This window comes from Varanus komodoensis, unplaced genomic scaffold, assembly GCF_004798865.1.
Source record: "Varanus komodoensis strain SLA01 unplaced genomic scaffold, ASM479886v1 scaffold8, whole genome shotgun sequence".
In the NCBI taxonomy this organism is placed as follows: Eukaryota; Metazoa; Chordata; class Lepidosauria; order Squamata; family Varanidae; genus Varanus; species Varanus komodoensis.
The window spans coordinates 14354903-14371690 of record NW_025336481.1 but is presented as its reverse complement, the minus strand read 5'-3'; the positions used below and the strand labels follow the sequence as shown (position 1 = coordinate 14371690).

Sequence of the window (16788 nt, the reverse complement as noted above, 5' to 3'; positions counted from 1 at the left end):
CTGGACGGCTGATCCCAGACACATAACAAGACAAGCCAAGACCAGGAGATGTCACCTCGGCAGGTGAGCAGAAAGGGATGGATGTCAGGGCTCCGGGAAAAGATCCATTTCCCCTGCCAGCCTTTACACTCCACCACCCTCCACTTCAGACCTCTATAATCCAGGCAGTTCAAGTTTCCTAACAGCATTCAGTGATTGCTCATGTGCCCTCACTGCAGTTTGAGGATTTGCCCCCCACCCCACCCCACAGCAAGGCCAATGCGAGCTTTGGATGCCCCTTGTCCTCTCCTTGTTAGGAGCACGCTTTTCTCAAAACACGCCTAGACATCGGGTGCGGAGGAGCAGAGACCCAGCCATTCAAGGGTGTTGCATGCAGAAAAAGCAGCTGTCCACTGTTTCTTCCAAATGTATCTGGGGAGAGGAAGAAGAAGCTATCATTTATTCTGTAGTTTTGAAAAGGATCCAGTGACTCTGCTAGTCTCTCCCTGTCTCTCTCTCCCCCTCCCTCCCTCCCTCCCATTCTCATATTTTATCAATGTCTTCAAGGTGAAACCCTGCTTTAAAAGGAATTTTCCAATCCAGTTTTAAAGTACAGTTTCATGCACATTATTGGGGCTTGCATCCACACAACAGATGACTTGGATTAGAAATCTAAACAGGATCTGATGTTTAAGGGACCTGGTCTTAGAACACCACATTCAAAGAGGATCTGCTCTTGAAACACCAAATCTAAACAGGATCTGGTGTTTAAGCACTCTTATTCATACTGTACATGTAAGGGATCTGAATATTTTCATAGCCTTGCATTTAGTAGATTGTATCCAGAGAAAAATCTTGCAGAGGCCACACTGGAAACATATCATGGTCTAAAACCATGTAGTTGACAAAATCCAAAATAAAACTATGAATAGTAGGATTCTCTTTGCCCACTTCACTTTCTGTTCTTTGAAACATTTCTCTGAAATCATGAGACCTAGAAACTGAGTTTTAAAATAGATAAAACCTAGAATAGGTCAGGGCTGCAGGTGGCCCACAGGAGTTAAAGTCCAATCCTGTGAAGCTTTAGACGGGAAAAAAGCTCCTGACATGCTAACTGGGGCATGCTGGGAGTTGCAGGCCTTTTTTCTGACTAAATTTGCCATATATGACTGAGCCTTTGGAGTGCTATTTTCTGGGACCAGCAGTCATCTAAAGGGGACCCTTCCCTTTACCTTATCGCCTTCTGAATGCAATGGGAAGTTCTCGGTTTGGGATGAGGGTTCCCAAGTGCAGGGTTTTGACTGGCTTGTCATCTGTGGCTACAATCTGATACTTCCGTACAAGCTGTAATGGAAAGACAAAGATGAGTTTAAAAAACAGTTTCCCAGGGTTTCTCCAATGTATAGCCAAGGCTTAGTTCAAGCAGGAGTGATCCTTGGAGCCTGGGCACTGACCTTCAGAACTGGCTTCAGGGCTAAGTCACTAGTTATGAAAGAGTGCAGTCCAGCCAAGATATGGCAGGTAATGAATGGTAATGCCCCATTCATTTAGACAAGAGAGTTAAACCCATGCTTCTTCAATGGGAGGAACACACCACTGGATACAACCCTCTAAGTACAATCAACTGGGTAGTTAATTGGGAAGGTCTCCTGTGCTAATCAAGAGATGTGAAAAAACATGACCACATCCTCATTCAGTGCAGTCCAGGTGCACAGTGAACCTTTGAAGGGATTATGCCTTGGGCAGGTTTGCAACCCGTTCCCTATCTATGAATATTTAAGAGGTACCCATACCTGCAAACACCAACTTTAATTTAATGCATTAGAAGGATGGAATGTTCTCATAAAGTCCTCTTAATATTCTGACATGTGTACTGTCATTTTCTTATGATTTCACAGTGGCTGTATTCAGATGTCATGCTAAACCATATTTTAGTACCCCTCTCCCTGGTATGAGCAGGTTGAGACTGGCATCTACTGCTTGTAGCTTAGATTTACCACAGTTTAGTGCTACATCCAAACCCTAAACTAAGGTGAATCTTAACTGGGATTAAACATGCCAGCTTTAGAAAACATAGTTTGCAATTGGTTTGTTTCCATTAACCACAGTGTGCCAGGTTCAGTCAATTTGGTTAATATAAAACAGCAGCAAGAGCTTCAGAATTTCTCCTTGTGGCCATTCCAAGGCTTGTTGTGACCCATCCTGGCCATGCTAAACAAGGAGGTCATTGGATGAGGGGCTTTTGGTCATTCTGCATAGATATGAGGTTCTTTTGGACTACACATAGAAATGGGCTTTTAGTGCTTAAGTTCCCATTCTGGGGAATTTCCTGCCAGCTGATTTCAGGCAGGCACCAACTTTACTTTGTCTACGGTATCTGCGAAAACCATTATTTATGAAAGACATTTATGGAAACATTTTTATGAAGCATGAGTCACAATTTTACTTCTGTAACCTGATTTAAAATTTATTATTCACCACTCAGGGATCTTTTTGTCAAAGTCTAGAGCAGTTCAAATGATTTGTGAATAAAGAATAAGCAAACCATAGCATTCCACATTTCCCAGTCTTCCAGAGGGAAACCTGAGCCAGCGGTTCTCGTCATTGCTTTACACCAAAGTGACTCATGTTGGAATCCATGATGTATGAAAAAGTAGGTAATGCAGCTATCCCATGGCTGCTAGGCAATGTCTAGACAGCCAGAAGATTCTTTGAAATCCTAGCTCAGACCCTGGAAACTCACTCTGATGTCAATGCTGGGAACCCTGAGCTGGGGGGAGTCCTCCCCTGCAGCTGGCAGAGAAAGACCTGTGCCAGCTTCTTCAGCAAGTTCACAAGTGCAACCTCACAGAAGAGTTTGAGGAGCATTCCAGAAGGCAGGGAGGGAAGGGACCACAGCTGCAACATTACACAGTATCTTGGCAGGACCTCAGCCGATTTCCTCTCAGCTTTGAGGCACAATACTCAAGACAGCGAAATCAGGCAGCAAAGTGTTTTGCAGGGCAGAAGGAAATTGGACATACTTCATCCAAGGATTCTTTCTGTCTCACATACAATGCTCATAATCATCAAGTTGGGAAAGTTCAGGGCATCTGGATTCGGCTGCAGCCTCAGTTGCATTCTCAATTTTAAAAGATAAATAAATAACGATATATGGAATCACTTCCTTCCTCCACTCCTCCCGAAGAATTATTTGAGATTGTCTAAGGAAGACTAAGGAGGAAAAATAGCATCACTTGAAGCTTACCCAACACAGAGCTAATTGAAGCTGCAGCTCTGCCAGGCGGCGCCCGATGCACATCCTCTTTCCAATGCCAAAAGGAACATGAGCAAAGGGATTTATGTTCTTTTGGAGCCAACGCTCTGGCTTAAACCGACTCCACTCACTGAAGTATTCCTCGTTGCATCCCAGAGCACGGCTGTTGATCATCAACACTGTCTGGGAAGATAAAAAGAACTGAAGTTGTAAGGAAGGAAGGGTCAACCGAGTGCTGTTTGTGAAGACAGAATGGCAAGTCATAGTTTGCTAATGGAAAAGGGCTGTAGCTCAAGGGAGGTTGCTGTCTTGGAGAGAACTACAATGTTACCTCAAAGGCTGCTGTGCTTCACAGGAAAGAGAAAAGAGCACTGAGCAGCAGCCAAGGGACATAAAACTATTCAAAGACTCCCCAAACAAGCTCTGGGTTGAAATGTATTTCCAGTAACAGAGAAGCAAATAAAAAAGCAGGTGCACCCTTGATCTAGAGAGTGAAACACTTTCAAGCGTGACTGGGGGAAGAAAATACAGGATATTTTCTTCCTTGCAAATGTTTGCTTCAAAGCAATCTTAGACCTTAAAACAAACTGCACTGTGGATCAAATGGGATTTAATTTGATCCAGAGCTCATCAGTTTTAGGTCTGCAACCAATTTTCAGTGCTGGGACTTAGGTAACACTACAACAACTAGCATCTAAAACAACTTGCAGTATGCCCTTTCTCCATTGAATGTGATCATTCCCCTGGCCTTTTATTGGCAACCCAAGGGGTAGAAATTGAACATACAATGTTTGGATAAAAACACCTGCACGTTGGGAAAAACTGCACTGGTTGAATTGCTGTCTTTCAGGAGCCATGCCAGAAAAAGGCAAATCTAGATAGGGTGGTTTTCCAGGCAAAGAGAGACTCAAAAAGCTCTTTTCTGAGAAAATGGCCCAGTGTGGAGCCAACTGGGTGACCTTGGGCCAGTCACAGACTCTCAGCCCAACCCACCTCACAGGGTTGTTGTTGTGGGGATAAGATGGAGGAGGAGATGTAAGCTGCCTTGAGCCCTTGTAGGAAAAAGGCAGGATATAAATCGAAAAATAAATAAAAATAAATAAACTTGAATACCAAGCCAGTTTTCAATGCTCAGTTGCCCAAAACATACCCTCAGTTTGTTTCAGTGACTGTCTAAGAACAAAGAGCCACAATGGATCTGATCAAAGGTCCTTCTAGTCCCGCATTCAGTTCATACATGGGCCAACCAGGTGCCCACAGGAAATTCTCAGGTAGGCTATGAGCACAACACATCCCTCACCAGCTGATGTCCACAGACACTAAGCCTCTGATACTAGAGGTAGGATATAACAGCCTGCTAGGTTAGACTCCGCCATTAACTTCCCCCATGTTAAAGTCATCCAAAGTGGTGGCCATCACTACATCTTTTGAAGTGGATTCCATAGTTTAACACTGTGCTGTGTCCTTCCTTTACCAGTTTCATGAGCTTGCCAATCAGATTCATGGGATGATCCACGTTCTAGTATTAGGAAAGGGAGAACATGCCTCCTGATCCACTTTCTCCACACCATGGCATCATCTTGAATATCTCTCTCCTGTCTCTAGGCTAAACAGTCCCAGATGCTCTGACCAAAACACCCTTTGGGTTCTCTCTGCAGTCAGACGTGATGGGGCTGAGGGTGGGGGACGCTGGGCACTTGTTCCTGTCTCAGGCTGCCTCTTGATGCCCCCTTCCAGAGGATGTCCAAAGAGGCTGCCCTCTAGTGGCCACTGGGTGGGGCCACACAGCGGGTAGCACATGACCATCGTTGTTGGATTAGCCCATAGCACTTAACCCTCTGGGCTATTGGGGTGGTATATAAATGCAATCAATCAATTCCACAGGAATTAATCCCATGATTTTGTAGTGGAATCCCAGTGGCGAGGCCACTTCCTTATTGACAAAAACAAAGAAGAAATGAATCACCAAAAGAAGACTAAAGAGAATAGCAGTTTGCATGTTCTACTCTGTGTATACAGATGCAAATTTAGAAAAAGCCATCATGACAAAAGAAATGCAAAATGCCTCTCCACAGTGGGGAAGACTGCAGCTAGAAGATTTCTGGGTCTGCTCAATTTGTTGTCTCAGTGCTCTCTGTGGATAAGCAACTTCAGGGCCCCAACAGTTCTCCCTTCTTATGGTTCTCTCTTTGAACCAGCCACGGATTGGACAGACTTCCAAACAGAGGACTGTCCTCTGTAAAGCAGGACACCCTGCCACCCCAGCACCCATTTCATTTCATTTCATCTTCATCCTATCAGGAGAAGATGGAGAGAGCAGCTCTATGCAGGCTGCTCGAAGTGGGTTAAGCGATGAACCAGTCACATGGCACCTTGGCCATGCAAGCATGGTCACCCCACCCTTCTTCAGACGAAAGAAGCACTGATGTACCGGTAAGGGAGTGTGGTTAGGCAGAGGGCTGCAAATGTTCTGTGTCCAAACTTTGCTTTGGTGGTGGAGCTTATACTCACCCCTTTTGGAAGGGAATAATCTCCAAGGACTGTCTCCTTGTCGAGGGTCCGAGTGGTAAATGGCACAGAAGGGGTTATCCTATAACAAAATGGGATATACTGTCTTTACTGTTGGTCCACAATAGAGCTACCAGAGACCTATTATTTCAGCAAAGAGAAGTTGGAATGTTCCAAGTTCAAATTGCAGCTTAGCCATGAAACTAACAGTTAACCTTCAGAAAGCTGCTCTCTCACGACCTCATCCATTGCTGGATAATAGCACTGGCCTGGCTTACAAAGATAATGTATGGGATGACTCTGTATTTACATATGACTTTCTCTAAATCTTCAATCAGCATTATCAAGGGCTATGAGCCAGGACAGCCAAGTGCCAGGATGGCGAGGCAGCCTGCTGGTGTTCCCCACCCAGCCCTCCAGTTTCTGTCTTTGGCAGAAACCACTTCTCCCATTCCTGCCCAAAGCAGACATTCACAAGTACTAGGCAGGAAAAGTCAGTTCCATTCTCTGTGCAGCGAAGGGTATGAACCAATTGCTCCATGCCTATCTGTGCTCAAAGAAAGGAATCCATTGATGTCAGGAACTCAAGTTCATTTAGCTTGCATCCAGACATCATCTGATTCCTGGGGGTTCTCAGGAAGCATCTTCCCTGGTGAAAGGGAACAGATGAGAGGAAGTATGCTCAGTTTACAGAGTGATTAGGGCAGGCAGTGGATGCCTATATCCACCCATCTACTCTGCGCATTTCCCAGATGCATCACAGTGTGACCACTGATGCTGGAGGTGAAACTGCCAAGGAACCTCAAGTAAGCCAATCTGAGTTACCTGCTTGAAGGGTGTTGGGATATAATTCTAATACACTAGATCTCACTAGCTCCTGCTAGACAGGGTAACTAGCATCAGAATGTTCCTCAGGCACCTGCAAAGGACTGATTGTTGGTGATGCCCTGGAAGCCTTCTTCAGGAACTCCAGTGTGTGCTGGATAGACTCAGCTGTAATTATCCACAGTGCCCTGGGATGGCACATAACTCTAGGGCATTGTGGGAGATTACAACAGTGATGGTGCCAGTACCAGCATAATTGTTGTCATCTTCTATGTATTTCCAATAGGTATGGGAACAATTCAGTTTACTGAAGGAGAAGGGAGCCCCCCCCTGAGTCCCATAGTGAAACTACCCTCTCTCAAACAGGGAGCTGGCTGTAAGAATGCTGAATTAGATGAAGCTTTGGCCTTATTTATCAAGACCTGCCTTACATGTATATATTACTTCCAGGAACAGACATTCCTTTGATCAATCAATATTCATTTGAAGACTTTTAGAATGCTGCAGCTGATTCTGCAAAGAAGAGAAGCTATTTCTTTTCTTGTATATGAAGCATCTTACCTCATAGATTCTTTCAGACAGGCCTTTAAGTAGGGCATCTTCTTCAGATGGTCACCATTTGGGTCCTCTCCAGCTGGAACCACACTCTGTATTTCCTCAAAAAGCTTTGCCTGGACATCTGGATTGCACGAGATGTTGTAGAGTGCCCAAAGCAAACTGTTGGCAGTCTGAAATAGCAGCACACAACAACTTGAACTCACTCTGGATTACTACACCAACATGACTTAAGAGTCAAAACTGTCTTAGTGCAAATTATATATTAACAGCTGGCTATAAAACTGAGTTGAGAAATGCACAATAATTCACAGATCAGAAGGCACTTAGAAGCACGAGGACTTTGGTGTTGAGATGAGAAATTGCAACTACACAATTTGGCATGCTTCAGAGGAGATCTAGGTGGAGATGGAAGACAATCTTCCCAGAGTTTATGTCCTCCATGTGTGTTGACCTACAACTCCATCATTCCTAAACAGCAAGGCTCTTTCATCCCACTGTGAACCAACAGATATATAGTGCAACAATCCGGAGGTTTCCATGATCCTTCTAGGATACATTACATGTGGTTGCAGTGTGAGTGAAAAGAAAAAGCAGCTATTTTCATACTGTATCTTATCTTTCTGACTTTATTCTTGCCACTAAGGAAAGCAACACTGGCTAAGGGAGGATACTTGTTCAAGATGAACCCCAGGGCAAAGTGAAGATCTGAACTCAGGTCTCACTAATAGGGAGTAAAGCTCTGCAATACTGCAGGAGGGACAACAGCACAGTAGTAAAGCACATAGTTTGGATGCAGAAGATCCATGGTTCAATCCCTTGCATCTCAAAGTAGAGCTGAAGAACTCATGTTTGCAACTTGGAGGGCCATTGTTCATCAGCAGCACTGAACTAGATGGACCAAGTGTTTGACTAACTATGAAGCAGTGCCTATGTTCTTATCTTAGCCACAGCAGTTAGGTAAATCCACTGACAAACTTTAAAAACCTACTTCATTTTCCTTTGCATAACCAATGATAAAAGTTCCTAGATCTCAGCCTGCTTTACCGTTTCAACACCGGCGATTTGCATTTCTGTGACAGCTGCATACAGTTCCTTCTTGGAAAGCTGACTCCCGAAATAAATGTCACAAAGGAAATCTTCCTTGGGATTGGCACTGTGTTTCTTCAGTCTGCTGTCAATGGCGGATTTTACTGAGGAAGGAAAGGGAAGATGTTAGAAACAAATGAAACTAGGACTTAGAAACCTCAGGTGTGTATTTTTCCAAATAAGAAACAAGCTTCACACAGAAAACAGGAATGATCCGAGCCTAATCTCCTCCCTGACATGCTAACTTTATATATGTAGGTTTTGTGTTTTGGTATGGAAGATTCAAGAACTGTGAGTTACCCAACTATAGCCTGGACAAGGCTGGGAAAGATTCCTTTCCTGGGCTTACCACCTCTTATGCTGTTTATGAAAAAATAGGTCTAAACATGATTTACCCAAAGATCCCTATTATCCTCCAGACAAACCTGCCTCATAGGCTGGATGTGAAAATAGAGTAGACTGACTTCAGGTATGATGTTCCATGGAATAAGGATTGGTTTTGAATGTGATAGGTCAATCCTAAATATGCATCAAGGGCCATTTAGGTATAATTCTAGTTGAGACAGGAATAAACCCTGATGCATAAAACTTCACCTTAAAAGATTAAGTATGCGCCAGGACAGTAGAAACTCCTAACTTGGCTGGGACCTTCAGTGTGGTAGAATAATCTCAAAACTTAAAGTTTGAGGAATGAATGTATTCTGTTGGGTTGAACTAGTTCAGTTCCTTGCTATTCAGAAGAGAGTAGCAATTTTCAACAGACAAGATATACGAATAGTTACCTAATTTCTAACACAGAGAAACAGAGATGGGTTCCATAGAGTACGCATCAATGCACCAGATGTGTCCAGTTACCTGTCTTAAATATATTGTCCCATGCTTTGGTATGATCTTGCCAAACTTTAGTATTCAGACGTTTATGGAGCTCAACTGGGATTACCATCATCTTCCCAAAAGTACCCATCATCTGAAATATGCAAAGAACAGATCAACAGCATTATATAAGTGCACTATGGAAGGAGAAGAAAAGGAATCAAACATTTTAATTGCAACCAAAAAGAGTACTTCAATCTTTGGTTCTATTCTCAACTTTTACTATCGGCACAAAAGTAGAACAGAGCAATGAGTGGAAGCTTCTTCCATTCATTCAAGGCCTCACTGGGGAGAGAACTGCTCTACCTAAAAAAGCAACCATACGAAATTCCATGTTTCAGGACACAAGACACTTGTGCATCCCAACTCACCGCTTGAAGATCAATAATCTGGCCTATATCCTACTGCTTTCATGGAAATTCTTTTGCTATTGAACATAAAAGTCTTGATCCATCCATTGGGTTTATCCAATCATGTCCATCCACCAGTAGAATGGACACCATTGATGGAATGGATGCCCCCTAAAGCCCTGGTGAGATGATGGCTCCTCTGATGCAGATTTTTGGGGCATAGGGAATACAGGGGAGATGCGAGGAGGAGGACATCTGTATTGGATGAGCATGAAATCCAGTGGGGACAAGAGCTGGGTTGAAAAAACCACCTCCAATCCCAGTGTCTAAATTGTATCCATTCTCACCCTAGATAAAAAGGCCATCTACATCATACAAGCAGCCTGTGACTACTACATTTCCATGAATGGTCCATTCATGTCAACACAAACTGCACAAGAGGGGTATCTATGCTTTAGGCTCACAATGACCACTTTCCAGATCATTGCTTCTCTATGGCTTAGCAACAGATGAGTTTCTGAGTGAGGTTTTACCCTTAAAAGGGACCCAGAAATAGTTCTTAATTAACATAACATCAAATAAATAAATGTGTTTTGAACATAAAGGGTTCCAAGCACCTCTAAGTGTTCCAGGAACCTCAGCCTCTCTGGACAGGGCTGAAAAAGATTCTTAAGCTCTGTCCTATACCCTCAAGTGTAGCTGCCAGTCAGTGCAAACAATATAGGGCTAGATTTTCCCTTGCTCCTATAAATGATCAAAACGCTAGCATGCTCACAGAGCCAAGCATTACTCCCTACCGTTTTGACAGCCTTGATGAAGTTCAAGCCTTCATCTCCCACATCTTGCTGTAGAAGTCCAAACCTCTTTCCATAGAGCATCAGACAAATGCCTATTATAAAAAGACCACAGAATCATGACTATGGATGCCACCCATTCATTCCAAATTCTTGCCTCTCCACTCCAGCCCCAGATTCTTGCCCCACAGTCAATTACATTCAATGGAGGGAGGAATGCAAAAGGGAGAGAAAACAGTAAGGAGAAATCAGCATGAACAAATCCAGTGATAAGTTTATAGGGTTTGGTTTGCTTGGGGAAGAAAACCAAAGAGTTCAAGTCACACTTGACACAATGGGTGTGCTTGTATGCAGTGCTAACTTACTCTGGCTATAAGGGGTGGGTTTCTTGTTGTGTGAACACCATGGGCTCTTTGCTTGTCTTCTGGGGCATTTGGGCCCATCTGACACTGGAACTTGCCCAGTAGCCTGATGACCAGAGCAACAAGGGAGGCTTGCTACTTTAGCTATGGGTTCACTAGCGTATCTGCTCCACCCACAATGAGATCAGTTACCCATGTCTGGACAACATGATAGTCCATCCTTGGTTGGTGGGGTGGCTTTTCCCCTTGAAACTGGAAATAGGAAACCCATTGATTTCAGATGCTGTTTCAGATGTTATTTCAGCGCAGTCTTGGACCCATGTGCTCTCTCCCTGGTGAATGGTGCACTCTAATGGGTGTTAAAATTACCATCTCATGCTTCTGTGAACTCATGAGGGGATAGCAAGAATGCCCTTCCTGTCACACCACAGGACACTGTCACAACTTTTGGCCATGTCTCAGAGACTGCGTTGGACAGGGGTCTAATTGGTCAGACAAGGCTCGTGCATATGTGTTGGATGGGGTGGAGAAAAGGTGTGGAGAAAGAACCAATGACCCCAGGCTGAGAATTAAGAAGGGAAAATGACTTACTCTCAAATGACCACTTATTCAGTTCAGAATATAAATCTTTTATTTCTCCATCCTCATTACAAAGTATGTCTATTTGATGCATGAAATCTGCAAGGACCTAAGGAAGAAATTAGTTTGGAATGTTAGTCAACACCAAAATTTATTATTATTTGCAAATAAAAATATTCAGCATTCTGTCTAGGATGGGAACACATTTGGATATGTAGAGACCATGTCACCAGATATGTAGAAAAGAGGGCAGAAAAGGTGGCTAGGGACATTTTCTGCCTCAAAAATGCATAAGATCATGCCCTAAGATGTTCAAAAGGGCTGGAGTAAGTCCCAAATGAGGAAAGAGTTGTGTTGGGAATCTTGAGCTTAGAAAAAAGGACAATAAGAGACATGAGAGAGCTGTATGTGGTGCTTAGAAAAGCAGATCTTTCATATTACCAGGACCCAGGGGCATCCAAGGAAGCTGGATGATAGGGAGATTCAGAAAAATAGGAAAGACTTCTTCATGTAGGGCATAGTTAAACCATGGATATTGCTGCTGCAAGTTTGCATAGTGAATAAATGACCACAGATTCAGTGTGTTACTTCCCCTGGTGGCTTTACTGACCTTCCAAAGAATTCCTCACTCTTATATCATTAACTGACTCACTAGCTCCACCTCATGTCCATCAAGAATTTAGGGACAAACAAGAGGCAAGTTTCTCCTCTAATTCACCACTGCACAGCTTACCTGCATTTCATGAATTAGGCAGTGTGGCCAGGTATGCTGCGGCAGAGGGGAGCAGGTTCAAGCTAGTGTGATATACAAGTAGGAGTGCTGGACTGAGAAGAAGCAGGTTCTCATTCCCACTCAGCTATGAAGATCACTCGGTGATTTTGGGCTGGTCACTGACTCTCATTCTAACCTACTTCGCAGGATTGTTGTGAAAATAATGTGACAAGCAGGAGCTTCATGTAGGTTCTTTGGAAGAAAACCAGGACAATAATGCCATAAGTGAATTAATGAGTAAAGTTTTCACAAACCTCTGCCTAGTGTTTGAAGTAGGAGGGAAGCGCCCATTCTGAATGACAGGTTGGATGCACAGGGAATTCTAACTGGGACCGTGGTGGAAGAAAAGGAGCTAAAGTCTCCCTTCCACCCAGACACACACGCACACACAGTACAGTCCTGATCTGACTCACCAATCCAAACAGTTAAGAAAGCCCCAACTCTGCACAAAGGTAGATTACAAGATCTCATCCTGCTTTACCCTTAAACCTAAACACTTCAGTTGCATGGGAGTAGTTAGATGTCTGACACGGAAGCACTAGTAAGTCAGATAAAAGACACTTCCAGGGAAATGCCTCACCTTATTCAGTTACTCTTGTTTCCACCCAAGAGAAGACACTAATAAGTTAAATAAAAGACACTTCCAAGGAAATACCTCACCTTATTCAGTTACTCTCGTTTTCACCCAAGAGAAGACAAATAAAAAGGATCATACTGTAGGGCCATGTCTACTTTTGAGAATAAGAAGAAAGGGGGTGGGATTTCTTTGTAAAGGGATTTCATTTTAGCTCCAAAACTGGATTCAGCCTTTCTGTCCCCACTCACTGAGTACAGGCAGTGTTGTCACTATACAAGCAGAGGGTCTAAAAGGGTCCAATAAATTGTCCAGTGGGGTCTGTAGCCACCACTTGCTGGACTGAATGGATTGAATGCAAAGCTACATATTCATCAAGATGAAGTGATGTATCTTCCCAGACTCAAAACCATCAGGAACGGAAGATGGGAGATCACATTATGAATGTTCTCCCATATTAACAAAGGGTCCTGCTTCATTTCTGGGACAGCTTTCGAAATTCATTTATCTATCTATCTATCTATCTATCTATCTATCTATTTAGAGTGTTCGTATGCCGTCCCATCACATAGCCTCGGGACGGAAATTATTCCTTCAGATCTGTTCTGATGAGGTTAAATTCAGGGAGGACTTCATATTATTTCTGCAGGGATATTTTTCTTGACTCCCCATCTGCAAAGGTAGTTTCCATACAAACAGGCAACTTAAAAAGTTTGATTACATCTCTGTCAAGATCAAAGCAGTACTGTATTTCATGGTGTGTTAAAGGTGTTGACAAAATTAAGCCCAAGTCCTTATGCAATACCTCATTGATTTTGGAATCCAGCTTCACAATTTCCGTGGGCTTCATTAATTTTTGCTGAAATGCACTTCTTACTCTCTGCCAATCCTTCCCTTCTCTGCAAGAAATTTAAAAAAGTGAAGGGATTAAAGGTCATTGACATTCTAAAAAGGTCCAATGTATCGGATTTCAGAGGTTCTGAAAATCTGGACATGTTCTAGTTCAAATATTGACATTTTCTAGAGAAGGCAGCTGGATGGGTATGCAAACGGGTTTGATGAGAAATGTCAGAGCATTCTGAGAACTGATATACTTGATACTCTTTGGCCAAGTACTAGATGTACACAGTGTACAGGTAAATGGTAATATGTGCTAAGGAAGATTAAGAAGTATCCAAAATTAGTTGAACAATGTGGAAAACCTCATACCCCAATACATTGCTTCTTAGATAGATTTCAGAAGTGATGCTTAAATCAGAGTTGCCTAGCAATCTCCATGTTCTGCATTTTCTTCATGATAGGAATGATAATTGTTGGCCAGAGGGTGTGTTTGATCTATCAATTATTCTTTTATCACCTTCCATGGTACATGTAATTTTTCCATTGGGAGGTTAATAGCAGCTTTGAGGGAGATGCAAGTTAAATTAGCAAAATGGCACAGAGGGAAAGGTGTCACACCCTGCCCTGTGCCATTGCTGACATTCAATTTGTACAGCACCTACAGTTCCCTTTCACGCTTAAACAGGTGTGCAATGCAAATGCAAAACTTCCAGTGATCAGAAGAGACACTTAATTACACTTCAGTGATCGATTTGTTTTCAGGCAGCCTTTGAATATGGCACAAGCCAAATGAGCAAAAAGAAATAAAAGGAAAGGACAAACAGATCAGCTGTGGAAATAGCAAAAGCAAGCTAATCTTTGAGAGATTTCTGATGCTCAGTGATTGCAGTGCAAGGTTAGACATGCATGCTGCACACCCACGAATCCCTCCCCAGCAATGCACTCTGTCCCAGTTTCACTCACAGGATAAGTAGCCCGTAGCCTTCTTTACGGTAATCCCGGTAGGCTTTCCAGGGCTTGATCTCAAGGCGCTGTGGGTAGGCGCTCTCTTTCCTGTAGAGAGCCTCAAGCAAACAGGGTGCCCCAATGTGTACCGAGTCAAAAGCGCCTAGTTTCATGCGGAAGATCTTGCCAAACTTGCGGTGGTAATCCGCCTGCAGCAGAAGGGAGAAGACCTGTGTTGTCATTCGGCTGGACCAAACCAGAGAGCTGATCTGCCTGCTCAGAAAGGATTATTTATTTATTTATTTAAAACATTTCTATGCCGCCCCATCGCAACAAAGCCTTGGGGAGGCTCACAACACATAAATAAATACAGAAGTAATAAAATAAATACTAAAATTATATAATAAATATAACCCCCCCCCCAGTGCACACACGTAGGACTCCATTACATCGGAGGCCGGTAAGCACGACTCTTGAACCGAGCATCTCTTCTGATGCTGCAGATGGTCTCACGGCACATGTCTCACATGGGTAGATAATGCAGCAAATTGTTTCTATTGCTCAAGGGAAAGACCTGAACAAACAGGTTCAAATGACAAATCACAAAACAAAGCAAAACAATTTTGACTACTTGTTGAAGAGAATTTCCTGAGGGTATGAGCTGTTTGGCAATGGAACTGACAGCCTTGCAAAGTGGTGGAGTCTGCTCCATTAAACAGAAGCTTGATGACCACCTCTCAGAGATGCTGCAGTGGTGAATTTCCTTCACAGACAGGAGGTTGGTCTACATGACCTCTTAGTATCCTTCCACTCCTTTGATTCTATCACATAAACAAGTGAAGCAGCCTTAAACTGACACACATCACTGCCCATCTAGGCTAGGGCAGCTTTCCCAGCCCTGCTCCCTGAGACCTTTTGAATGGGACATGGGAGGACTGACAGATCATGCTTGCATGAAAATACATGCACGGGATGTACCAGTATAGTTATTAAGAACAAGGGGAGAGCCCTGCTGGATTGGACCAGGATTACATTAATCCAGCCTTCTGTTCACACAGTGGGTCCACAGGGGACCCACAAGGGCAACGCCATCCTTCCAACCATGCTTTTCCGCATTTCGTGTACGCAGATATACCGCCTCTAATACTAGAGGTAAGCAGCTGTCAAAAACCTAGTTGACCATGAATCCCCCCAATCGCCCTTTAAAGTCATCCAAAGTGGTGCTCATCCCTCCATCTGGTCCATCACTTCACTGTGTAGTGTGAAGATGGATTTCTTTTTATCGATCCCGAATCCCCCACCAATCAGCTTCGCGGGATGATCCTAGGCTTGTAATAAGAGGGGAAGAGAGAAATGTCTCACTCCCCATTTTCCCCACCCCATGCATCATTTTGGGCACTTTATCGCATCTCTGGTAGCTTTGCTACCCGGGAGCTCTGCCCCAGCCATACTTTGCGGTTGCTTCTGCAGGAAGACAGGGACCGGGAAGGGAACAGGCACTTACCAGCGTCTCGTGCTGTTTCTTGAGCCCCCCTTTCCAGAGGACGTCCAAGAGGCTGCCCATCAGCGGCCACTTGGTGGGGCCAGGCAGCGCGGAAAGCGAATGGGGGGTCCGCATGGGGCAGGCGGGCATCTCGGCCTTGGGCTCCAGGGCGCACACCGACGAGGTGGGCAGCAGCTGCTGCTGGACGGCTGCGCTCCCGGGACCTCGCCGCTTTAGGAGCGAGCTGAACAGCGGGGCTGGCTTTAGCGAGGCGCTCATGGCTCGGCGAGCAGTTTGCAGGCGCGCAGACAGAGAGACACTTGCCCACACAACCGGCTGGCGCGGAGCTACGCCGTACTTAGCTCACCTCCGAGCACAGGTGTTTTTATGCTTATATTACGGGCCGGCTGCAGGCGGGATCTAAACGCCGGACGCCGAAAGAAGTTAGCAAACAAGCTCGGCGGCCGTCCGCACGCGAAAGACAAAGAAGGGAAGAGCGGAGAGGATCTCCGACGAACGATGTGGCCTCCTGCAAGAGACGCCCGCGGGCGAGCGGGGTGCCGCACGGAGGGGAGCGCGGGACGCAGAAATCGGGGGTCTTTAAGGAGAGGGGCTGCGAGCGTCTGCGGAAATCCCCGGCAGAGATCTAGCCGCGGGGGAGGATTTCGCTTTCGGGGACGCGGCCCGGCGAGGCGGGGGTTTCTCTTTCCCGGAGAGAGCAAGCAGTGGGAAAGACCCCGTCCGGCAGCGGTGCTGGCGCGGAGTGGGGAGGCACGCGAGGATGCTGCGGAGCGCCGCGCGGGTTCTCGACTCAGACCCATAGACGGGACTTATATGGGGCCGGGGCCGGGCGCCGGGCGCCGGACTTCCCTTGGCGGCCAATGGGAAGGGAAGGGAAGGGAGCGGGTGGGGCGCGCGGGCGGCGGCCCTCGGGGAAGCCGCGGCGGGGGAGGCCGGTGGCTGGGCGGATCAGGTGACTTTCCGGCGAAATCCCGGAGCCACGC

The 16788-nt window shown here is 45.0% G+C and overlaps 1 protein-coding gene across 1 annotated transcript; it reads right to left on the bottom strand.

The window, feature by feature from the left end:
• Positions 1-278: 278 nt before the first annotated feature.
• On the bottom strand, positions 279-16120 carry LOC123036291 (1,25-dihydroxyvitamin D(3) 24-hydroxylase, mitochondrial). Its single transcript, XM_044455427.1, has 12 exons — positions 15806-16120; positions 14320-14510; positions 13322-13415; positions 11183-11279; positions 10233-10324; positions 9068-9179; positions 8171-8316; positions 7130-7296; positions 5747-5825; positions 3227-3418; positions 1212-1323; positions 279-411 (listed from the first exon to the last, which is right to left on the bottom strand). The coding sequence occupies exons 1-11, from the start codon at positions 16061-16063 to the stop codon at positions 1213-1215; spliced, it is 1539 nt and encodes a 512-aa protein (XP_044311362.1). The 5' UTR covers positions 16064-16120; the 3' UTR covers positions 279-411; position 1212.
• Positions 16121-16788: the final 668 nt, after the last annotated feature.